The 25,185-nt window shown below is 48.8% G+C and overlaps 1 protein-coding gene across 8 annotated transcripts in view; it reads left to right on the top strand.

Moving 5' to 3' along the window:
- Window positions 1-25,185, top strand: part of frmd4a (FERM domain containing 4A) — an 894,188-nt gene that overhangs the window by 788,445 nt on the left and 80,558 nt on the right. For all 8 annotated transcript variants that reach the window (XM_086010812.1, XM_086010811.1, XM_086010810.1 and 5 more), the window contains 3 exons: window positions 5,967-6,053; window positions 23,821-23,897; window positions 24,342-24,480. In XM_086010812.1, coding sequence (XP_085866938.1) covers window positions 5,967-6,053; window positions 23,821-23,897; window positions 24,342-24,480 — 303 coding nt within the window. The remainder of the gene's footprint in view (window positions 1-5,966; window positions 6,054-23,820; window positions 23,898-24,341; window positions 24,481-25,185) is intronic.

The raw sequence follows: 25,185 nt of genomic DNA, 5'->3' as shown, positions 1-25,185 counted from the left end.
TTCTCTCTATCTACCCTCTCTGTTCCCCTTACAGGCACTAGGACTCCATCTGCTTTCAGCTTCGACTTACTCTCTTCACAATGCTCACAGTACTTCGTACTTTTAACAGTACCATGTACTCGAAGAGTACTACTGATGCATCTCCATGAACCCTATTTTCTGAGTATCAGAAATGTCAATGCCGACTTACTGTCACTCATGAAGTACCAGCCCAGCGCCTTGGTCAATGTTAGCGACAAGTTACATTTCCTCATATGGAGTTAGCTAAGTGGCAAAAACTACAATAAACATACCACCTGTGACAATTAACAGAAGTGGATCCAATTCAGTTAAGTAAGCGTTTCATTTTGGGTATTATAAAGCCAGCATTTATTGCCCATCGCTAATTGCCAATGAGAAGGGATGGTGAGCCACCTTCTTGAACCGCTGCAGTCCGTGTGGTTAGTATACTTCCTTGTAGCGGTTGGGTACAACTGAGTGTCTCGCTGGGCCATTTCAGAGGGCAGTTAAGAATCAACCCCATAGCTGTGGGTCTGGAGTCACACTTAGGTCAGACCGGGTAAGGACGGCAGATTTCCATCCCAGGTGGGAACAATGGTCACCATTACCGATACTGGTTTTCTTATTCCAGCTTTATTTAACTGAATTTAATTTCCCCAGTTGATATGGTGGGGATTTTGAACTTGTGTCTCTGGATCATTAGTCCAGGCCTCTGGATTACTAGTCCAGTAACATAACCCCTGTGCTACCGTACCCCAGATATTACAAATATGTGGATAGCATCACCCAGTGGTTATGATACTGGACTAGCAACCCAGAAATCATGAGTTCAATTACAGGTTGAGCATCCAAAATCCAGAGTTCCAGAATCCAGAATGTTCCAGAATCCGGACTATGGAACGATTGTGTGGGGTGTTCCGGATTCCAGAACTCCGGATTTTGGGTGCTCAACCTGTACTTCAAAAAGCCATTAAATTTTGTTGTGTTTTTTTGAAAAATCCTATGAAAAATGCGAGTGATGCAATAAAACTTTAGTATTGTGTTTTATCCTCCTTAATCCACACAGCTCCACTAAGTGTTTCCGCCAGACTGCGGCCACGGCACCACGCCACCCTGGTGGCCTAGTGTGGGCCGTCGGATGCTCTGCAGAGCTCGCAGCGTTCCTCCCCTTTAGCAGAAGGGAAGGGACGGAGAAACGCATCAGCGCTACGCGGGAGCGGCCCAGGCACTTCCGGACTTCGGAACGTGTTTCTGATGTCCGAAGTCCAGAAACGCCCGAGCCCAGGTTGCAATATTTCCGGACTTCGGACATCAGGAACACGTTCCGAAGTCCGGGAAAAACATGAAAACCGGCTCAGCCTCGGTCCCGAGGTTGCCGGATTCAGGACGCTCAACCTGTACCACCGTGACAAATTGGGCTCTTGCATTGTTCCACAGAAGCTCAGCGTAAGCTCGAGGAACAGCACCTCATCTTCCGATTAGGCACTTTACAGCCTTCCGGACTCAATATCGAGTTCAACAATTTCAGATCATAACCTCGGCCCCCATTACATTTTTACATATATTTTTTATCCACACCTTTGTTTGGTGCCCTTCCCCCTTTTTTTCTCTCCCACATGGCAGCTGTCTCCCATTCTGCCAGCGCATTTCACACCTCATCTAGAGCCGTCTTTTGTCTCCACTAGTCCGATCACCATCTCGTCTGGTTTTGAATACCTCTTAATGTCTCTTCACTTCTCTTTTGTTCTTTCATCCCCTCCCCCATTTCCCAGCCCCCAAACTGACCTTTTAATCTGTTTCATTTCCTGTGTTTTCTCAGTCCTGACGAAGGGTTTCGACCTGAAGCGTTGACTCTGTTTCTCTCTCCACGAATGTTGCCTGGCCTGCTGAGTTTTTCCAGCATTTTCTGTTGTTATGACAAATTGGAAACTTGACTTCAATAAATCTGATAATTTGTCAGCTAAAAACCAAAATTGACTGTGAAAACCGGTGGATTGTTTTCGAACCCAACTGATTCACTAATGTCCTTCAGGGCAGGGGACCTGCCGTCCGTAACTGGTCCGGCCTACCAGTGACTCCAGTCCCACATTACATGCTTTGATCCTGATGCCCCGAGGGCAGCTAGAGATAGGCAATAAATACTGGCTTGCCCGTGTCACTCGCATCCCAAGAACAAATTAAAAGAAAAAGACAAATGTCTATGATCTGGATTTGCCTCTGGACTTGAGTCTGCTGTTTGCAAATGGATAACATGTTTCTTGTGTGGGGAAGAGTAGGAAAGTATGGAAGAGTTAGGACCAGGCCTCGGGGGAGGGTTATACCAGTCAGACTTTAATTTCCGACATATCTTGGAGAAATAATGCGTTTGGAGAGTCAGATTAAGTAGGAAGCTCATAGCTGAGTTGACAGCGGCATGTGATTTGGAGTAGTTCCCAGTGACTGCAGTTGATTTGCCCTCGCATGCTTAAAGTCACCCGTAGTCTTGTCGCTGGGAAGTGGGATGGTTCCCACAAGGCTCCAGATAAACCCGACACCCCAATGCCCTAACTGGTAGGGTGGCTTGGTTAGACAAGCAGCAGGAGGCTGTTCAGCCCTCTGCTGCTGACCTGTGTGGTTTTAGCTGGTTAACCTCCAGCAGTGTCCTTTACGGAACCTATCGGCAGTGGCCAGTCTCTGCCTACGTTGTTTAACTTAGTCAAGAGGGTTATGTCCCCGCAGGGAGAGACTACACTCCCTGTCAGTCAGGCAAAACCTCCACACCCGTGGATTTCCCAGCAGCTTGGTTTGGAGACTGTTAAGCATGATGAGGGGTCTCTGCACCGGTCAGACACCCGACTGACCCAAACCCAACTTCACAACAGCAATTGCAAAATAGTTCCTTGCGCAATGCATCAGTTTCTGATCTTACAAAAAAGAAAAAGGAAGACTTGCATTTCTATAGCTCCTTTCACAACCACTGCACATCCCAAAGTGCTTTACAGCCAATGAAGTACTTTTTGAAGTGCAGTCACTGTTGTAATGTAGGAAACGCGGCAGCCAATTTGCGCACAGCAAGCTCCCACAAACAGCAATGTGATAATGACCAGAAAATCTGTTTTAGTGATGTTGATTGAGGGATAAATATTGGCCCAGGACACTGGGGAAAACTCCCCTGCTCTTCTATCGAAATAGTGCAGCGGGGTCTTTTACGTCCACCTGAGAGAGCAGACGGGGCCTCGGTTTAACGTCTCATCTGAAAGACGGCACCTCTGACAGTGCAGCACTCCCTCAGCACTGCACTGGAGTGTCAGCCTGGATTTTTGTGCTCAATCTCTGGAGTGGGACTTGAACCCACAACCTTCTGACTCAGAGGCGAGAGAGTGCTGCCCACTGAGTCACGGGCTGATCTTGAGTATATGTATTTTTATTTTTTATACAGCACTATCCTTTGTTCTTTGCTTCGCTGAGCCTGAACCTGACTATGATTCCTTTGAACCCCTTGTGGTAGCAGCATCACTGGAGGGAAATGCTGCATCCAAATAGCAAAGTGTCATTTGGCGTGGGGGAATGATGGAGGAATCAGCAGCATCGTGTGCTGTCTGGGTATCAGGGCATGAAATGCCGACCTATGTCAATGGGCGGGAGGGTTACAAGTCCTCTAGTGGGACTCCTGTCACCTTGGACAGATTGCTGATGCCCTGCCTGTGATGACAAATCACTTGATCTATTTTGTTTGGCAGCCACTGACTCCTTTCCTTGATCTGGCCGAGAATAGACTGAATGACATATCCACCCTCGAATAAACCTTCCTTTACTGATGAACTACACAGAATGTACAGCACAGGAGCAGGCCATTCGGCCCAGCTGGCCTGTGCTGGTGATTATGCTCCACACCAGCCTCCTCCCATTCCCAACACCTCAGCTCAGCCTTTCAGCCTATCTTTCTGTTCCCTTTTCTCTCGTGTACTCGTCTAGTTTCCTTTTGAAAGCAGCTAAGCTATTCCTGTGGTCGCGAGTTCCACATTCTAACCACTCTCTGAGTAAAGAAACTTCTCCTTAATTCCCTATTGGATTTATTAGTGACTATCTTGTATTTACGGCCCCTAGTTTTGGACTCTGCCACAAGTGGAAACATTCTCTCCACATCCACCCTGTCCAACCCATTCATCATTTTAAAGACCTCTATCAGGTCTCACAGAAATCACAGAAATCACAGAAGCCCCACAGTGCAGATAGAGGCCATTTCGGCCCATCGAGCCTGCACCGACACATATCCCACCCGATCCCCGTAACCCCTACACCAACACATATCCCACCCCATCCCCGTAACCCCCTGTATTTAATCCCCCTAACACTAAGGGTCAATTTATCATAGCCAATCAACCTAACCTGCACATCTTTGGACTGTGGGAGGAAACCGGAGCACCCGGAGTAAACCCACGCAAACACAGGGAGAATGTGCAAACTCCACACAGACAGTCGCCCGAGGCCAGATTCGAACCCGGGTCCCTGGCGCTGTGAGGCAACAGTGCTAACCACTATGCCACCGTGCTGCCTCTAAGTCTCCTCTAAGTCTCTTTTCTAAAAGAAAAATGCCCCAACCTGTTCAATCTTTCCCAATAGCTGTAGTCTCTCAGTTCTGGTAGCATCCTTATAATTCCTTTTTTGCACTGTCTCCAGTGCTTCTATGTCCTTTTTATAGTGTGGAGACCAGAACCGTGCAGCCTGACCAGGGCCCTATACCGGTTTAACAAACTTCGCTACTTTTGAATTCGATACCCCTAGAAATAAATCCCAGTGCTTGGTTAGCATTCTGCGATGCTTTGCTGACCTGCGCTGATTTGTTCATCTGCATCCGAGATCCCTTTGTTCTTCTCCCCCATTCAGTGTCTTATTTTCTACAGTGTAGATGATATTTCTGTTTTTCCCACCGTCACCTCACATTTATCCATGTTACGTTCATTTGCCATTTAACTGCCCAGTCCGCAGGTTTTCTAACAGCTTCTTGTTTTTTATGTGCATTCTTCCTCGGTGTTAGCCATAGCACCCCCCCCCCCCCCCCCCAGACTACAGTCACTGTCTAACCTCAGGCTGCGGTGCCCTCAAAACCGCTCAGAGATCTGACCCCATGTCTGAGTGCGTATCTGCTCCCGGTGTTGCTGCATCTGTGAGTCACTGAGAATTCCACTGCTGCTTCCGTGCTGAATGACAGCCCCTGTGCAATGAGCTCGTGCACAGCACTGTCGATAATAATTTGCGCATTATGGGGCAGTGCGAGGGGCGAAATCTCTGGGCTGGTGCTTGTTAAAGCAGTGCTTCTATTGCACGTCATGTAGTGTATAGTGCATGCTGCAATTCCGGATGATCTAAGTTCAACTGTGGAGAGACAGTATATGCCAGAACCAGCCGTGACTCGTTGGGTAGCACACTTGCCTGTGAGTCTAGAAGGTTGTGTGGCTCAACGTCACACTCCAGGTACTTTAAGCTCATAAATCTAGGCTGACACTCCAGTGCAGTACTGAGGGAGTGCCGCACTGTCGGAGATGACATCTTTCGAATGAGACGTTAAACCGAGGCCCCGTCTGCTCTCTCAGGTGGACGTAAAAAATCCCATGGCCACTATTTCGAAGAACAGCAGGGGAGTTATCCCTGGTGCCCTGGGGCCAATATTTATCCCTCAATCAACATCACTAAAAACATATTTTCTGGTCATTGTCACATTGCTGTTTGTGGGAGCTTGCTGTGCACAAATTAGCTGCTGTGTTTCCCACATTACAACAGTGACTACACTTCAAAAAGTACTTCATTGGCTGTGAAGCGCTTTGGGACGTCCGGTGGTCATGAAAGGCGCTATAGAAATGCAAGCCTTTCTTTTTTGACACAGTGGACTCTGGTCTCCCCAGGTTTTTCTGGGATTAATGGTTTTATGTTTTTTTTTAAAAAGACAAGTTATATTGAGTGCTGAAATGTTGTGCTTTATCTGATAGGACAAGCAAGGGATCCCCTGGTGGTTGGGCCTGAGTTACAAAGGAATTTTTCAGTACGACTACCATGACAAGGTGAAGCCCAGGAAGGTGAGCAGAGAAGCATTGCTGTATATTGTGGCCAGTCCAATCACTGTGTAGAGCTTTGCTTTGTCAATAAGTATATAAATAATATGCAAAATCTTTGAATGAATATTCATCCTATTATACATTGTTCTAATAAATATTATATGAATGTCATGATGTAAATTAATTATAATGGGATTAGAATAGACAGTGCTAGATGGCCGGCGTGGACACGATGGGCCGAAGGGCCTCTTTCTGTTCTGTGCAAAGTTTTTTTCGTGTATGCCAAGATGTTGCTGCTGATTTTCTCTCACCTGAGTGTTCACACCATGCTGATGAAAACCAGGTGTAATCCAGGACTGATCAAATATAGACTGCCTCGGTACAGCTTGCAGAGCTGTATAAAGGAAATGGTGAGAATAAAGTTACTGTAGGTAGTGCGAGTAGCAGACCAGGTCCAGCGTCTGTACTGGTGGGTAACTGCTACACACAATGCATTGTGGTGTGGTCTGTTTTGGCTACAAATAGTTGCTGGTATCTTGGACGATAGTTAAAAGGTTATGAATCACAGGAGATGATTGTTAGTTTTTTTTTATTACATTGGCCTGGATTTTGCGGTGGGTAATAACGGCGAAACTGTCAGCGTTTGACGTCATTACCCCTCTGAAACTGACCAGAACGTCAGGATTTAGGGCGTGCACAGATAAACGCGGAAATCCATAAGTGGCGGTCAGTCATTCCCTGCTCCTCCACAGGCTGCGCTGTGGAACTCCCCCCTCCCGAGCCGGCAATCAATTAAAATCACACTGGAGGACAAAAACGTCCCCAATTACACTGCAATATCACTGTTAAACCACCCCCCCACCGCAAAAAAAAAAGTTTTGCCTTCATGGAAGAGGTGCAACTGGGTTTTTAACAGCGTATTGACTGCTGAACAACCGTTCTGGCCCTGAAAAATGAATTTTATATTTGTGGGATGTCAACTTTTTTCCATTAATATGATTAAGAGTTACATTTTTTTTTAAAAGTTTTTTTATGATATGTCAGCTTCTGCCTTAATGTGTAATGTGTATGTCCCAATCTTTATTTCGCTCTCTGTAAAAATTGATAAAATGTAAATCAGAATCAGTGCATTTTACTTCCTGGTTTGCTGTCTGTGAGAATTCTTCAGTGTGATTGGCTGCTTAGCCAGGTTGATGACATCACTGCTGCTGGATGCTGGAGATCTGCTTGATTTGGCGTCAGATTCAAACGAATGTTGGGAGAGCTGACATTCGCGCCACAGCGATGGCAAGATCTTTGTGGGCGGCTTTCCTTCAAGGTCAGCGGAGAGCGCCGTCGCTCCGACGCTGAACGCAAATTCCGGGCCAGCGTGTCCATTTTCAGTGTGCGTGTAAGATTTGACGGGCAGGTCGATTATTTTATTTGTGTTGCTTGCTGCACATTGATTTTGAACTGCTGCAGAAACACTTGATGAAGATCCAGTCACCCAAGTGTGTAATAGGCCATAAATAGATTGGAGAATTTAATGCATTTCCTATGGTTTCTGGCTTGTTTGTGGTCAGGATGTGGTTGGTGTTCTTTGACTTTGATTACTTTATACTCGAACACAGGAGGTGCTATTATCCTGAGCCCGCTGCATCAGGCTCTGCAACAAATCTGTCAGGAATTTCTTGCTTAGTCACAGCGAGGTCATCACTGGAAGGTGTCAGGATTTGTTTCTAGCAGGGCAGCTATATCTTCATTTTCTTCCAGTTGAGTCAGTCGTCTAACTGGAACTGTGTTACCAAAAAGGGCCCATAATTACTGGAACATGTGGGAAACTCCCTGGTTTGCATCACTGTTGTCTAATAAGGTAGTTACCAGCCAGATGTGGCTAATTGGAAATCCAGATGTGGTTAACAGATTAGCAAATAAAGAATGGGTAAAAGACACCGCGCACCATATTATGAATGTGTTCATCAACCTTCTTTTGTGTTTGTTGGTAAAATGGTAATGTGAAAAGTGGAGTGCGAGTGTGTTTTGATTGTTGTGAGTGCTCTACTTCCTTGGTTATGAATGGTGGCAGAGGTTTCTTCTTTTTTATTCGTATGTGGGATGTGGGCGTTGCTGGCAAGGCCAGCATTTCTTGCCCATCCCTAATTGCCCTGGAGAAGGTGGTGGTGAGCTGCCTTCTTGAACCGCTGCAGTCCGTGTGGTGAAGGTGCTCCCACAGTGCTGTTAGGGAGGGAGTTCCAGGATTTTGACCCAGCGACGATGAAGGATCGGCCGATATACTTCTAAGTCAAGATGGTGTGTGACTTGGAGGGGAACTTGAAAGTGGTGGTGTTCCCATGCGTCTGCTGCCCTTGTCCTTTTAGGTGGAAGAGGTTGTGGGTTTGGAAGAAGCCTTGGCAAGTTGCTGCACTGCATCTTGTAGATGGTACACACTGCAGCCACGGTACGCCAGTGGTGGAGGGAGTGAATGTTTAAGGTGGTGGATGGGGTGCCAATCAAGCGGGCTGCTTTGTCCTGGATGGTGTCGAGCTTCTTGAGTGTTGGAGCTGCACTCATCTAGGCAAGTGGAGAGTATTCCATCACACTCCTTACTTGTGCCTTGTAGATAGTGGAAAGGCTTTGGGGAGTCAGGAGGTGAGACACTCGACGCAGAATACCTAGCTTCTGACCTGCTCTTGTTACCATAGTATTTATGTGGCTGGTCCAGTTAAGTTTCTGGTCAGTGGTGACCCCCCAGTATGTTGATGGTGGGGGATTCGGCGATGGTAATGCTATTGAATGTCAAGGGGCGGTGGTTAGACTCCGCTTGTTGGAGATAGTCATTGCCTGGCACTTCTGTGGCGCAAATGTTACCTGCCACTTATCAGCCCAAGCCTGAACGTTGTCCAGGTCTTGTTGCATGCGGGCATGGACTGCTTCATTATCTGAGAAGTTGTGAATGGCACTGAACACTGTGCAGTCATCAGCGAACATCCCCATTTCTGACCTTATGTTGGAGGGAAGGTCATTGATGAAGCAGCTGAAGATGGTTGGGCTTAGGACACTGCCCTGAAGAACTCCTGCAGCGATGTCCTGGGGCTGTGATGATTGACCTTCAACCACCACAACCATCTTCCTTTGTGCTAGGTGTGACTCCAGCCAGTGGAGCATTTTCCTCCCGATTCCCATTGACTTCAGTTTTACTAGGGCTCCTTGATGCCACACTCGGTCAAATGCTGCCTTGATGTCAAGAGCAGCCACTGTCACCTCACCTCTTAAGTATAAATATATATGTGAAGTACATTTAACTATATTGTGTGAGTGTATGTAAGGCATTTTCGACTTTCGGCCACAGGTGTAGCTAAGACGGTGTCGCCATAGCTACACCTGTGGCCAGTCAGCAATTTGTATTAGCCAATCCTGGTCTACAGGATGTAGAAGTGGCTGAACTATAACCCAGCTTTTCTTTTAAAGGGACGCGCGCCTACTTATGCAAAGGCTGTTTGGCAAGACTCTTCTTTTTTGTTTGCCAAGCACTATTTGCTGACGATAATGTCCTTTTCACCACAATCAAAATCTAGGCTGACACTCCAGTGCAGTGCTGAGGGAGTGCTGCACTGTTGGAGGTGCTGTCTTGATGGCAGGAGTTATCCCCAGAGCAAAAAAATTTAAACATTGCAACTAGAGTTTCTAGTTTAGAAACCGTTTCTTTATTAAAAATGTAAAAAATTTGAGGCCTTCCACAGGGGGCATCACTTTAATTTTGCTATTGAGAGAGAGAGAGAGAGAGAGAGAGAGAGAGTGCAATGGTTCTAAACTTTGATCCGGGTCTGTGACAAAAACTTGGACAATCGCTTTGAAACCATGTGCAGTGTAAGGTCTCGGGGGAATCGGTACCGCTGCCAAGGGAACATCTTGGATCCATTAGTGTGTCTGGTTCCTGAAGAATATGAAGCTGGTTCGTGCACTGTGACATGTGATCAGCAAACAGGAAGGTATCTCACTTCTTAAGGGCTGAGGATATTTGCATTAGGGGATTGAGTTCCTTGATGTGGGGGGCGGGCGGGGGAGGGAGAGCGAGAGAGAGAGAGAGAGAGAGAGCGAGTGGGGGAGGTGCAGATGAGCCTGGCTGGTAGCTTACTGTGAATCCAGGTTTACGATGTCACAACTGAATACTGAGAGAGAAACGAAAGTTTTCCAGGGCACTGCGCTGAGCACAAAGCCCAGCATTATGGCTCGAGTTTTTACTGTCAGTTATTGGGGCCTCTTTAACTTTATCTTTGCCTACTCTGTTATTCTTCCTGTGACAATTACTGTTGAAAGCAGCGGGTCGGACAGACTGAAAGATCAGTTCTCATGTTCCCCGCTTTCTTGTACTTCAAGACAACCGTTTGATAATACAGAGGAACACTTTTAAATGAATGGGCCTTCATTTTGACAGGAGGCTAAGTCGGCACAAACTTTCATTTTTGAAAAACTTTCCATCATTGACAATCATTTTGAGACCATTTATTTTCTCTAGAGTTAAGAAGAATGAGAGGTGATCTCTGTGAAATGTATAAATTTCTTACAGGGTTTGACAGGGTAGATGCAGGGAGGATGTTTCCCCTGGCTGGGGAGTCGAGAACCAGGGGTCACAGTCTCAGAATAAGGGGTCGGCCATTTAGGACTGAGATGAGGAGAAATGTCTTCACTCAGGGTGGTGAATCTTTGGAATTCTCTATCCCAGAGGGCTGTGGAGGCTCAGTCGTTGAGTATATTCAAGACAGAGATCGATAGATTTCTGAATATTAAGAGAATTGAGGGATATGGAGATAGTGCAGGAAAATGGAGTTGAGGTCGATGATCAGCCATGATCTTATTGAATGGCAGAGCAGGCTCGAGGGGCCGAATGGCCGACTCCTGCTCCTATTTCTTCCGTTCTTATGATCTTATTCACGCCGCAGTGTTGACATTTGAAGGAAGATGAACGGTCACAAGGCATAAAGCAACAAATCTGCCTGCGGAGCTCCTTGAATTCATCTTTCATTCTGAAAATTCTGACAGGGGAAACTGGCCTGTGGAACACATGCTGGTCGCTCCTGTCATTCATGCAGTTGGCATACAATTATTATTTTAATGAGGGATGCATCTAAACTTTACATAAAATCATAAAACGTATCGCTTGCATCTGTGTAGAAACTCATCATAATGTCTTCTTAGAATGAATTACGTGTGGAGTACAATGAGTGCTGTTACATGTACAAACCATTAAATTAGCCAGTCAGGGTAAATAATGAGGCAGAACGTGTTGTGCTGGTTCAGCTCCTTTCCAAACCCGCCCTTCATGTCTACGATGTGAGAAGCAGTTTTCCGCATCAGCGACCCCGGGCTTTGCTTTGAGCCAGCAGCAGAGCGTCACCGCGGCTTATTTCGCTAGCAGCAGGTTTCTTTTTTACTCGTTCATGAGGATGTGATGTGTCGCTGGCAAGGCCAGCGTTTATTGCCCGTCCCTAATTGCCCTGGAGAAGGCGGCGGTGAGCCGCTGCAGTCCGTGAGGTGGAGGTACTCCCAGTGTGGGTGGTGGCAAATAGCTTGAGTGTGCTGCAGAATCTGTAGTTTTACAGCGAGACTCGTTGCTTAAGCTGTAGCCCTCCTGTAGCCTTGACCCAGTGGCCGTGCCTCACGGGTGAGCTTAGAACATGGATGGGTGGCAATGGGCAATTCAACCATGGGAGTGTTACAGCCTCACTTGATGCTCTCTCGTCAGCCGTGGCTCAGTGGGCAGCACCCTCGCCTCTGCAGTCAGGAGGTTGTGGGTTCAAGTCCCACTCCAGGGACTTGAGCACAAAAAATCCAGGCTGACACTCCAGTGCGGTGCCGACGGAGTGCTGCACTGTCAGAGGTGCCGTCTTTCGGATGAGATGTTAAACCGAGGCCCCGTCTGCTCTCTCAAGTGGACGTAACAGATCCCACGGCCGCTATTTCGAAGAAGAGCAGGGGAGTTCTCCCCGGTGTCCTGGGGCCAATATTTATCCCTCAATCAACATCACTAAAACAGATTATCTGGTCATTATCACATTGCTGTTTGTGGGAGCTTGCTGTGCGCAAATTGGCTGCTGCGTTTCCTACATTACAACAGTGACTACACTTCAAAAAGTACTTCATTGGCTGTAAAACGCTTTGGGACGTCCTGAGGTGGTGGAAGGCGCTATAGAAATGCAAGTCTTCCTTTTCTCTTTTCCCAAGTAGCTACCCAGGTCCACTTTCCCACATGTCGGGCCAGCAGCAGGAACCCTGGCTGACTTTTTGTTTCTTCACCTTCGCCCCGGGGACATTGCAACCCCTTCACACATTTGCCCCAACTCATATCAGTTCTGAATCAAACCCGGGTCCCGCACCGGGTCAGCACGGTTCAGCGCCCCGCCCTGCGGTCCGCCTACCCACTGTCGCAGCGGGAGAGGAACGTGCACCGTTCTGAACGCTGCCCTTTTTTTTCTTCCTACTGCTGTTACATGAAGATTCCACTTCTGAGCAGCGTTCCGGCTAAGCTGCGCGGCCACACCGCGGTCTGGATGTCCCGTGCAGGCCGCTCACCGCCGGTTGCATTGAAGAAACCGTGAAGACGTGACTGGGCTGCGCAGCCCGATAAAGGGCCCGCCCGGGAGGGAAAAATTAGAGCAATCATTGCTTCTGAGTCCATTTAAAAATGATTCTCCTTTTAAACGTTAGCCGGGTAATTGTTACCGTTACTATGCATTCGGCCTCTAGGAATCAGTGTTTACTAACATCTGTTTTCTTCGTTGCTATGTATGTTTTTAAGCACACTGAGCCATTCATTAGATCATACATGATGTGGAACACGTGTTTTTGTGCATTAAGGCATGATACTGATTTAAAGTTTAGCGCAGGAAGCCACACATCTAAATAGTGCAGCTTGGGTTTTTTCAAACTCTGCAGCTGTGAGGTGTTGTCAGTAGAGGTGGAGAGTTCACTGTAGCAAGAGCATCTGAGGGCTTTTCACCGCTCTGCAAGCACCATGGTGGGCAGAATGGATAAAATGGGCTGCAAGTGTAGAGCAGAAAGACTAGCCAACACCAGTTGGCCAGCCGACACCATCCAGGGCAAAGCAGCCTGCTTGATTGGTGTGATGAAATATTCCATTCATCACTCATCAGTATTTCTCTGCCTGTGACTGTGGTTGGTTTCAGTTTCATTTCCATTGTATTGTACTGTGTGTAGGGCTCCGCCCATACCTGGCTCCTATGTAAGCTGGCCCAGCCTGCAGCACATCCAGTACGGCAGACCTCTGGATGGAAGATACATTCTCCTCTGTGTGTTACCTTCTAAGTCAATAAAAGCCTTGTTTTGTTTCGCTAACATCGAGTCTCGGATTTATTGAGGCACATCAATTTTATTGACTTAATTTTCAACACAATGGATCAACTCTTGAAACCCGAACGTTTGGATTTGGACCAGCATGCTTCGGACGCATCGGCACGCTTCGGACACTGGTTTATGTGTATGGAATTCTTCCTGGACAATTCCGCAGCCGTCAAAGACGCTGCGGACGCTGCGAGTATGAAACTCGGAATTCTGCGGAATTGGGTAAGCCACCGGGTTTACCCCCTCATCCAAGACGCCGACACGTACCCGGCCGCCTGCGACATCTTAAAGGCGCATTACCAGCAGCCTATGAATGAGGTGTATGCTAGGCATCTGCTCGCTACTCGCGCACAGCGACCTGGGGAATCGGTGGAGGAGTTCCTAGGCACCCTGAAAACGCTTGGCAAAGACTGCAAGTGCCAAGATGTAAAAGCCGCAGTGTACACTGACGAGCTTGTTCGCGATGCCTTTATCACAGGCCTCAGCTCCACTTACATCCGGCAGAGACTGCTGGAAAAAACGGGATTGGACCTGAAACAGGCTGCGGACACAGCACGATCCCTGGATGTGGCCCAGAGAAACTCGGACGCCTACTCTTCAGCCCGCGCCGTCCACGCCGCCACGTGTGCACCAAGGGCGCCACCACCTTGGAAGGCATCTTCCCCGCCCGGCAGCCCGATACCGTCGGGGCCCCGCTTTCCCCCCAGAAGCCCTACGACAGCCGCGACGCGTCGGGGACCCAACTGCTACTTCTGCGGGCAGCCGAAGCACACCAGAAACCTGTGCCCGGCGAAAGGCACCACCTGCTTTAAGTGCGGTAAGAAGGGGCACTTTGGGAAGGTGTGCAGAGGGAACCCCGCCGGAAAACCCGCCACCACCGCGTGTGTGCCGTGGGAGCGGCCATCTTGGACGCCATCTTGCCCGACCTCGTGGGGTCCGCCACCTTGTGAGCAGACAGCGTGGATGCCATCTTGTCTCGATCAGGGCCCTACAGTGGCATCGGTCACAGTGGACCAGACCAGGCCGCACCTGCTATCCAAATCAATGGTGGACATCGAGGTAAACGGGTGCAGGGTTAAATGTTTAATTGACAGTGGAAGCACGGAGAGTTTTATCCACCCTGAACTGGTACAACAACTCTCCCTAAAGGTGGTCCCTACTCGGGGTACCATCTCTATGGCTGATAAAACCCAGACATCGACCATTATGGGTTACTGCACGGTACAATTGTCCGTTAACGGAACTGTATACGATAATTTTAAAGTATTAATCATGAAGAATCTATGTGCGAGCGTGATCTTGGGCCTGGATTTCCAGTGCTACCACCAAAGCATCACGCTCAATTACGGTGGGTCCCAGCCGCCCCTCACAGTGTGCGGTCTGGCTACCCTGAAGGTAAAGCCGCCTTCGCTATTCGCGAACCTTACCCCTAACTGCCGGCCAATAGCGACCAAAAGCAGGAGGTACAGCTGGGAGGACAGGCGGTTTATCGCGACCGAGGTAGACAGGCTCCTGAAAGAGCGCATTATTGAACGCAGCAATAGCCCGTGGCGCGCCCAAGTGGTGGTGGTAAGGGGTAGCGAGAAGAAACGGATGGTGATCGACTATAGCCAAACGATCAACAGGTACACCCAACTAGACGCCTACCCGCTACCCCGCATATCAGAAATGGTGAACCAAATCGCCCAATACCGGGTGTTCTCCACCATCGACCTCAAGTCAGCGTACCACCAGCTCCCTATCAGACCAGAGGACCGCCCGTACACCGCCTTCGAGGCGAACGGACGCCTCTACCAATTCCTCAGAGTCCCCTTTGGGGTGACGAATGGGGTCTCGGTCTTCCAGAGGGAGATGGACCGCATGGTCGATGACCACCACTTGCAGGCAACCTTCCCCTACCTCGACAACGTCACCATCTGCGGTCACAACCAGCAGGATCACGACTCGAACCTCGAGAGGTTCCTGAAAACCGCACAAAAACTCAACCTCACCTACAACGAGGACAAGTGCGTTTACAACACCACGCGCCTCTGCATACTAGGCAGCGTGGTGGAGAATGGGGAAATTGGACCAGACCCCGACCGATTGCGCCCCCTACAGGAGCTGCCCCTGCCCAACACTCCCAAAGCCCTGAAAAGGTGCCTGGGGTTATTTTCTTATTATTCCCAATGGGTCCCCAACTACTCCGACAAAGCCCGCCCCCTCTTGAAAGCATCCTCTTTTCCGCTCTCTGCTGAGGCCCATGCCGCCTTCAAAAGCATTAAGCAGGATATTGAGCGGGCCACGCTACAGGCAGTGGACAAGAACACTCCCTTTCAAGTGGAAAGTGATGCGTCTGACTTTGCCTTGGCGGCCACCCTCAACCAGGCGGGGCGGCCCGTAGCTTTCTTCTCGAGGACCCTCCAAGGGCCCGAGATCAGACACTCCTCCGTAGAAAAGGAGGCCCAAGCCATCGTGGAGGCAGTGCGCCACTGGCGCCACTACCTAGCCGGCAAACGCTTCACCCTACTTACCGACCAGCGGTCGGTAGCGTTTATGTTCAATAATAAACAGAGGGGGAAGATTAAAAATGATAAGATTCTTAGGTGGCGGATCGAGCTCTCCACCTTCGATTATGACATCATTTACCGGCCAGGGGCCCTTAACGAATCCCCCGACGCCCTCTCACGAGGGATGTGTGCCAGCGCCACCGGGGATCGGCTACAGACCCTCCACAATTACCTCTGCCACCCAGGGGTCACGCGGCTGTTCCACTTCATAAAGTCCCGCAACTTACCCTACTCGATTGAGGAAGTTCGGTCCCTGACCAGGAACTGTCGCACTTGCGCTGAGTGCAAGCCTCGGTTCTACCGCCCAGATAGAGCCCACTTAATCAAAGCTACACGGCCCTTTGAGCGGCTCAGCTTAGATTTCAAGGGCCCCCTCCCGTCCGTCGACCGCAATGTTTACTTCCTGAACATTGTGGACGAATACTCTCGTTTCCCATTCGCCTTCCCCTGCCCAGACATGACCAGCGCCACGGCCATTAAATGCCTCAACAGCCTGTTCTGCCTGTTCGGTATGCCGAGCTACATCCATACGGATAGGGGGGCGTCCTTCATGAGTGAAGAGCTACGCCAGTACATGCTGTCCAGGGGGATCGCCACGAGCCGTACCACCAGCTACAACCCCCGGGGTAACGGTCAAGTGGAGCGAGAGAACGGGACAGTATGGAAAGCAGTCACTCTAGCTCTAAGGACCAAAGGCCTCCCTATCTCCCGCTGGCAGGAAGTCCTCCCAGATGTGCTCCATTCGATACGGTCTCTATTGTGTACTGCCACTAATGCCACGCCTCACGAGCGAATGTTTGTCTTTCCCCGGAAATCCACCTCAGGCGTATCCATGCCGTCATGGCTCTCCACCCCAGGTCCGGTATTCGTGCGAAGGCATGTGAGGGGCCACAAGACGGACCTTCTCGTGGAGTCAGTGCACCTACTCCACGCCAACCCCCAATACGCGTATGTCCGGCATGCCGACGGAAGGGAGGACACCGTGTCCATAAAAGACGTCGCCCCAGCCGGTAACGACAACAACCACGACAACAGCAGCAACAACGACCACAGCAACTCTTACCCACCCACTACTCTTTCATCACCCCCGGAAGAACATCGACCAACGGTACCCCCACCAACTACCCCTTCAACAACCCTGGCGGCACCCCCGGCAGAGACCCAGGAGGCCACCGGGGACACCCAGCCGACACCCGCGGCACCACAACAGCCACGTCGGTCGCAGAGGACTATCAAACCCCCGAACAGACTAAATCTATAGAAGGGGTGAATGTGATGAAATATTCCATTCATCACTCATCAGTATTTCTCTGCCTGTGACTGTGGTTGGTTTCAGTTTCATTTCCATTGTATTGTACTGTGTGTAGGGCTCCGCCCATACCTGGCTCCTATGTAAGCTGGCCCAGCCTGCAGCACATCCAGTACGGCAGACCTCTGGATGGAAGATACATTCTCCTCTGTGTGTTACCTTCTAAGTCTTGTTTTGTTTCGCTAACATCGAGTCTCGGATTTATTGAGGCACATCAATTGGCACCCCATCCACTACCTTAAACATTCACTCCCTCCACCACCGGTGCACCGTGTTTGCAGTGTGTACCGTCTACAAGATGCACTGCGGCAACTCGCCAAGGCTTCTTCGGCAGCACCTCCCAAACCCTCGACCTCTACCACCTAGAAGGACAAGGGCAGCAGGCGCATGGGAACACCATCACCTCCAAGTTCCTCTAACATCCTGACATAGAAATATATCGCTGATCCTTCATCGTCACCGGGTCAAAACCCTGGAACTCCCTCCCTAACAGCACTGTGGGAGCACCTTCACCACACGGACTGCAGCGGTTCAAGAAGGCGGCTCACCACCAACTTCTCAAGGTCAAGTAGGGATGGGCAATAAATGCTGGCCTTGCCAGCGACGCCCACATCCCAGGAACGAGTAAAAAAAAAATTTGCAACACTTGTACTAGGCTTTGGTGAGACCACACCTGGTGTACTGTGCACAGTTTTGGTCTCCTTATCTGCGAAAGAATACACTTGCAATGAAGGTTCACTAGACTGATTAGAGGGTTGACCTATGTGGAGAGATTGAGTAGATTGAGCCTATACTCTCTGGAATTTAAAAGAATGAGAGGTGATCTCATTGAAACGTTTAAAATTCTGAGGGGGATTGATAGGGTAGATGCAGGGAGGATGTTTCCCCTGGCTGGGGAGTCTAGAACCAGGGGTCACAGTCTCAGGATAAGGGGTTGGCCATTTAGGACTGAGATGAGGAGGAATTTCTTCACTCAGAGGGTTGTGAATCTTTGGAATTCTCTACCCCAGAGGACTGTGGAGGCTCAGTCATTGAGTATATTCAAGACTGAGATTGAGAGATGTTTGGACTCATGGGGATTCAAGGGATATGGGGATTGGGCGGGAAAGTGGAGTTGAGGTCGAAGATCAACCATGATTTTATTGAATGGCGGAGCAGGCTCGAGGGGCCGTACGGCCCACTCCTGCTCATAATTCTTATGTTCTTATAATAGAACAGGTGGGATTGAACGCAGAGCAGTCAACAGAGAAGGGACATCAAGTGCAGAATGGACTGGTCGAGTATTAAATGGAGAGAAGGCAAGCCAGTCTAGGAGTGCAGAGTAAAGAGGCCTGTCGGTAACCACAGAGCAAGCAATCTGATGTAAAAAGACTACTGAGTACTTGGTTTGAGTGTAAAACAAGGCTTTAATCAACTGTTTCAAAACCATGAGATTTCTAGTTACATCACTAGTTCCTGGTTACAGACACATTGAGCAAGCTGGGCCCACGCCCGAGTATTTATACTCCTTGGATGGCGCCACCAGCTGGCTGCCCAGTGTTACTTCATGAGTCATTATAAGATTCATGACACAATCATCGAGTGCAGAGCAGATGATGCAACCAGGAAATGCAGGGTGAACCGTTGACTAAAGAGTGTTTGGGCTGGTTGACGAGATGACTGGAGGCAACGTTTGGTTCTCGTAAAATGCCTTTTCTCCTCTGTCATTGGGTGGTTAACATCGCAGTTCAAGTTGGGCAGATCTAAACGGGTTTCTGAAGATTTGATAACTTTGCAAAAATATGAAGCCAAATGAGTCTATTGGGAACAAATAGGGAATTCAGCTGGAACCTCTTCACCCAGAGAGTGGTGAGAACGTGGAACTCGCGACCACAGGGAGTGGTTAGAGGCGGATAGCACAGATACATTTCAGGGGAAGCTGGATAAACGCATGAGGGAGAAAGGAATAGAAGGTTATGTTGATGGGGTGAGATGAAGAGGGGCGGGAGGAGGGTTCGAGTGGAGCACAAACAGCGGCACGGGCCAGTTGGGCCGAATGGCCTGTTTCTGTGCTGTACATTCTAGGCAATGTTGCAAAATCTGTGCAAGTTGTCTCATCGCATCACAAAACAATGTCCAATTACAATAGCAAAATACTGCGGATGCTGGAAATCTGAAATAACAACAGAAAATGCTGGAGACACTCAGCAGGTCAGGCAGCGTCCGTGGAGAGTGAAACAGAGTCGACGTTTCAGGTCGATGACCCTTCGTCAGAACTGGGAAACGTTAGAGACGCATTACCTGCTTTCACTACTCGGTGATCAAAGAGAAATGTGGGGATATTTTTAAATCCACGGCCTCCCACTGCTCACATCCTTCGCAGTATTTTCCTTGGAGCAGCTCCTGTCTGTTGCGGAAACCTTGGCAAAGCTTTTATTCTCCTCCTTCCACCTTAACGGAACGTCAGCGGGCTGCTCGGGCTTTAACGTCCCTCGTTGTTTCAGTTGCCTGTCGTGAGCCCCTCTACTTCATAAAATATTACAACGTTTTTCAGCTTATGGAATCTGCAACCTTCTGATGGATTCTGCTTTCCCCTGGCGGTAGCCCACGGCGCGGCCAGGCAAGTGTTTGTGTCCTCGTGAATAAATAAACAATATCTGCACACACATCTCTGCAAGGCTGTGGGACCGAGGAAATCAAATGTCGCAGTTGCATATTTGAGATTTTTGCACCACCCACCTAAAAGGATGATTCTGAATCTGCATTCCAATGAGAGGGCTGTCCTGTGAGGAGAGATTGAGTAGATTGGGCCTATACTCTCAGGAGTTTAGAAGAATGAGAGGTGATCTCATTGAAACATACAAGATTCTGAGGGGGATTGACAGGGTCGATGCTGAGAGGTTGTTCCCCCCTGGCTGGAGAGTCTAGAACCAGGGGGCATAGTCTTAGGATAAGCGGTTGACCATTTGGGACTGTGATGAGGAGGAATTTCTTCACTCAGAGGGTGGTGAATCTTTGGAATTCTCTGCCCCAGAGGACTGTGGATGCTCAGTCGTTGAGTATATTCAAGGCTGAGATCGATAGATTTTTGGACTCTTGGGGAATCAAGGGATATGGGGATCGGGCAGGAAGGTGGAGTTAAGGCGGAAGATCAGCCATGATCTTATTGAATGGCGGAACAGGCTCGAGGGGCCGAATGGTCGACTACTGCTCCCAATTCTTGTGTTAATAAGGAGTCCAAAAAAAATAGCAATACAGGTACACTATCACTTATCCGAAAGCCTTGGGACCAGCTGAGTTTCGGTTTTCGGAATTTTTCGGATTTCAGAAGGTATTATTATAAGACTGGGAAATTTGTATTTAATATAAATTTGAAAAGTTCAGGCTACCTCTTGCGACTGTTCCGTGTCTCATTCCCCTTCCTGCTTCTCTGGAAAGCCGGATATCGGCTGACTCCTACTAAGCTGGCCCGCAAATCAGGTCGGGGGTCGGGTCGGGTCGGGTGGGGGGGAGAAAAGAATATCGGACGGGCCGCAGTTTGGGTCGGGTCGGGGGGGGTGGAGAAAAGAATACCGGACGGGCCGCTGCAGCTATCGGACGGGCCGCTGTATTGTTGGGTTCACTCTCCCGGTATCTCCTTCACACTGCCCGGCTCGGCCTGCAATCTCCTACCCAGGAGGGAACTCTGTGACCCTCTGCCCTGCTCAGCATAAGTCGTGCGCCACTCTGGTCATGTCGAGCGCACGACTTATGCTGAACGAAAAAACTTTCGGTTTTTAGAGGTTTTCGGTTTTCGGAAGTTCGGATAAAGGATAGTCTACCTGTACTGTAAATCTGCAATGAAAAGTGAAAGGCACATAAAGGGGAAGGCGGTATAATGTTCAGATGGAGGACCTTCGTCAGAATCCACCCACAGATTCCCAGAACTCTCTGTCTTTATTTCATGGTAGCTAAGATCAGCATTTGGTTAGTGAACAAGTCAGCTCTCGAGGAGCTATAATTGAACACCAGTTTCACTCGAAGATGAAGTGCTCTCACCTCCCATCAGGGGGCAATTCTGTTCGTGGAGACACATCCGTAAAGCAGTTAATGGTTTTGCCAATTAACACCTTGAAAGACCAGAGCTGGATGAGTATCTCGTTGGGAGCAGAGCAAATGAGGATCACAAGAAGAAAGATCATAAGAATGGAGATGATCAAATACTGCGGGGGCCGCGCAGTGGAAATACACAGCTGGTTCGTTAGCAGTCTGCAAAGGGAAAAGACATGAAAGTTTGTGTGTAGAGCCTTTTGACTGAGAGAGAACACTGAGAGAACACAGAGAACAGCGAGAGGGAACACTGCTGAATAATTTTTTACTGAAGATGAAGCTGCAAATGATGAAAATCTGAAATAAAAATGCTAGAAATTAACATTAGGCCATTAGCCTCTTGGTGACGGGGGGGGGGGGGGGAAACCCAGATTATTGCTTCAAGCGTAGACCCCTTCTCCGAAGCGGCTGTTGAATGAAACATTAACCGCGGTGTCAGCTGTGCCTCGGTAGGTAGCACACTAAACTTCAGCTTTTGATGTTAATATGTGGGGGAGGAATGGCTGTGCAGAGCAGCAGAATGGATTTGAATGATACAATGGAAGGATCACGATGTTGTAAATGTTCTTAATGTTCAATAAATGATACAATATTTTAAAAAAAGTGGGTAGCACTCGCACCGCTGAATCAGAAGGTCGTGGGTTCAAGCCCCACTCCAGGGACTTGAGCACATAAGAACATAAGAAATAGGAGCAGGAGTCGGCCATTCGGCCCTTCGAGCCTGCCCCGCCATTCAATGAGATCATGATCAATGAACTTCTGCCTCAACTCCATTCACCGGCCCTATCGCCATATCCCTTGATGCCCTTACTAGTCAGAAATCTATCGACTGCTGTTTTGAATATACCCAATGACAGCCTCCACAGCCTAGGCTGACACTCCAGTGCAGTGCTGAGGGAGTGCTGCACTGTCGGAGGTGCTGTCTTTTGGATGAGACGTTAAACCAAGGCCCTGTCTGCTCTCTCAGATGGACGTAAAAGATCCCGCGGCACTATTTTGAAGAAGAGCAGGGGAGTTCTCCCCGGTGTCCTGGGGCCAATATTTATCCCTCAATCAACATCACAAAAACAGATTATCTGGTCATTATCACATTGCTGTTTGTGGGAGCTTGCTGTGCGCAAATTGGCTGCCGCGTTTCCCACATTACAACAGTGACTACACTTCAAAAAATGTACTTCATTGGCTGTAAAGCACTTTGAGACGTCCGGTGGTCGTGAAAGGCGCTATAGAAATGCAAGTCTTTCTTTTTTTGACTCAGATGCAGGCAAGACGCACTGTGTACTTTTTCAGTGTTTCAGACCATTTCTGTTTCTGGTCCTCGGTTAACTGAGCAGGAATAGAGCACGTTGCGCATGGCCCGTGAATAAATGCGCACGTTTTCTGATAGGTCGGTGGAAGCGTCCTGTCTCCCTCACTTCCTTGCTTTTAATTGCCTTAATGAAGACGAGCGCAGCAGACAGAGGCTGAGGCACCCCCCCCCCCCCCCCGGCCTGGTGCACTCCGCCCAGAATGTGTCGAGGGCGGCTCGCCTCACAAGCATCTGGAGTTTGTCCCCTGTGGTGTGCTGCCCAGGAGTCACGGGCTGTGGTGTCAGATTCTTCCCCCCCCCCCCCCCGCACCCACCTCCCCTTTGACACAACCCCATGTGTTCTCAGCTGGCAATTCTCCCCAACACAAACATCTGGCATGTTTGAAATTCCTGAACCTCTGCTGTAATGGGAGCTTGAAAACCCTCATTAGCATATATTAGGCAGCCAGAAACACACAAAAAAACGGAAAAAGCTTCAGTGAGACGAAACCGTTTTTGAAATTGCCACTTCACTTAAGCAATGCAAGAGTACTCGGGGCTCATTCTTTGTTCTCCACTTTACAAATGCTGCATTGTAAATGATCATAGGTCTCGTTTTATTCTATTGGCTGATGGTAAGGTTTCTGAAGAGGATCCACCCTTAAAGCTTGCTCCTAGCAATAGTAAATGTCAGGAGCCCATGGTAGATTAGTGACCAGGAAGTCAGGTCCCACGAGGGGCATTGTGATTGAATGTCTTCCCATCTTTTACTTCCAACCAGTTCATGAGGGGAGGAAATTATGTTCAGCAGCCCTCGAGTACTGAGTCACACAGATGGTTTTACTTACTTCTCAGCAGTACTGGCAGCGAGAAGCCTGCGGGTCCAGGAAAAGACTGGTGTTGTAGGAACTGTATGGAAAAGCGACGAGGGAAAAGCAGGCTACCGGAAGGGACTCGTTAGCTGTTTTACTTAAAGAGAAAAAAAAAAGTCCTCAGGAAAACACACACCCAAAGTGTTTGAAATCAGCTCGCAGTCTTGTCAAGTTTTTTTTTTCTCTCTGTATCTTGCAGAAAGGAGGAGAGGGAGAAACAGCAGAGAGGCAGAGGCTTTGGTTTGTGAATGGGTAGACAAGCGTGTGTGTGTGTGCCCAGAACCTGAGGAGGACTTGTTTATCTGTGAAAAAGGGTGAAAATAACAAACGGGGCTTTCATTCTTCAATCTTTGTCTTGTCCAAGATTTTCCAATGGAGGCAGCTGGAGAACCTGTACTTCAGAGAAAAGAAGTTTTCTGTGGAAGTCCATGATCCTCGCAGGTAACGCAAAGCGCCACCGTTATTGTACGCGGTCTAGCGTGTTCACTGCTTGGCTTTCATGCTCTTACTGGTAAAATAGAATCGAAGCAGATTCCTTCGAAAAGCTTTGGAATATTTGCTATCCTAAAATTGTACGCAGCTTGCTAACATTATGTGTAAACTTGGTGTAAGCAGGCTGTTGTGCTGCCTTGTTGTATCCAGTGGGGTTTTTTTTAAGTGTGTAAATGAAACTTCTTAGGATTGTTCTGAATAGGATCGATCGGGAATTTTTTCTGAGCAAGTGAAGTCATTGTCCGGTGGGAGGAGAGAATGCTGCTCCATTTATAGCGAGGGACGGGGACTGATATTGTAATGATAAAAACTACTGTGAACCGTAATACTATACACCCTTGGGATTGGGAGAGAAAGCTGTGAAGCAACTCTGCTTTCTGTTTACGTTCCCAGGGCTTCTGTAACCAGGAGGACGTTTGGTCACAGTGGAATCGCAGTGCACACATGGTATGCCAGCACTGCTCTGATTAAGTCGATTTGGGCTATGGCCATTAGCCAGCATCAGTTCTATCTGGACAGAAAGCAAAGCAAGGTGAGCACAAACTAGCGACAAGATATTTCCTGAGCCAAATGTTTTGGCCGATCGGACGTTTTATCGACAGAACATTTTTTTTTTAACTTAAGAATCCTATTTATAAATCAGTGCTGCTTTGCACGAGATGCTGGAGAACAGACTTAAATTAATAGCTTCCAGTGCCTGCCCTGCAATCTCCGTTGGCGAATGCACTGCCCAGTGAACCCATACTGACCAGGATGTTCCCAAGCTCAGTGGCGGGTCTGTGCTAATCTTAGCCGGGCTGTGGTTTGGGCCATGACAGTTTGCCTGGGTCCCCGGGCTACAGAGGCGGGGGGGGTGGAGGGGGGGTGAAACCAGCCAGCATCCCTGGTCCTGCTGACTCTCCGGTCTGGGGTTATTCAGACTCAGCTGCTTTGCCCCCAGGGTTTGAATTGCCTGCTGATACACACTGCCTGGATGATGAAGAATGTCACCTTAGGGTAAGGTGCCATAGGGCCCATGTGTCTCCATCGTGAGTCGAACACCTTCAGGGTAGTTGGCCAGGATCCTTTGGGGGAGAAAGCATTCCATTTCAGTGCACACAGTGTTCCCCCCTGCACCAAGTGAATACCAAGGCTGAAGCAGTAATGAGACACGGTGCAGGGTTGTATTTAGCACACTGCACATTCCCGCTACTGTTCTGTAATTATAACCATTGAAATCTTTATTCTTCACCATAAT

This window comes from Somniosus microcephalus, chromosome 17 (assembly GCF_052327205.1).
Source record: "Somniosus microcephalus isolate GS21.2 chromosome 17, FLI_Smic_1.0, whole genome shotgun sequence".
Classification (NCBI taxonomy): Eukaryota; Metazoa; Chordata; class Chondrichthyes; order Squaliformes; family Somniosidae; genus Somniosus; species Somniosus microcephalus.
This window is presented reverse-complemented; position numbering and strand designations above follow the sequence as displayed.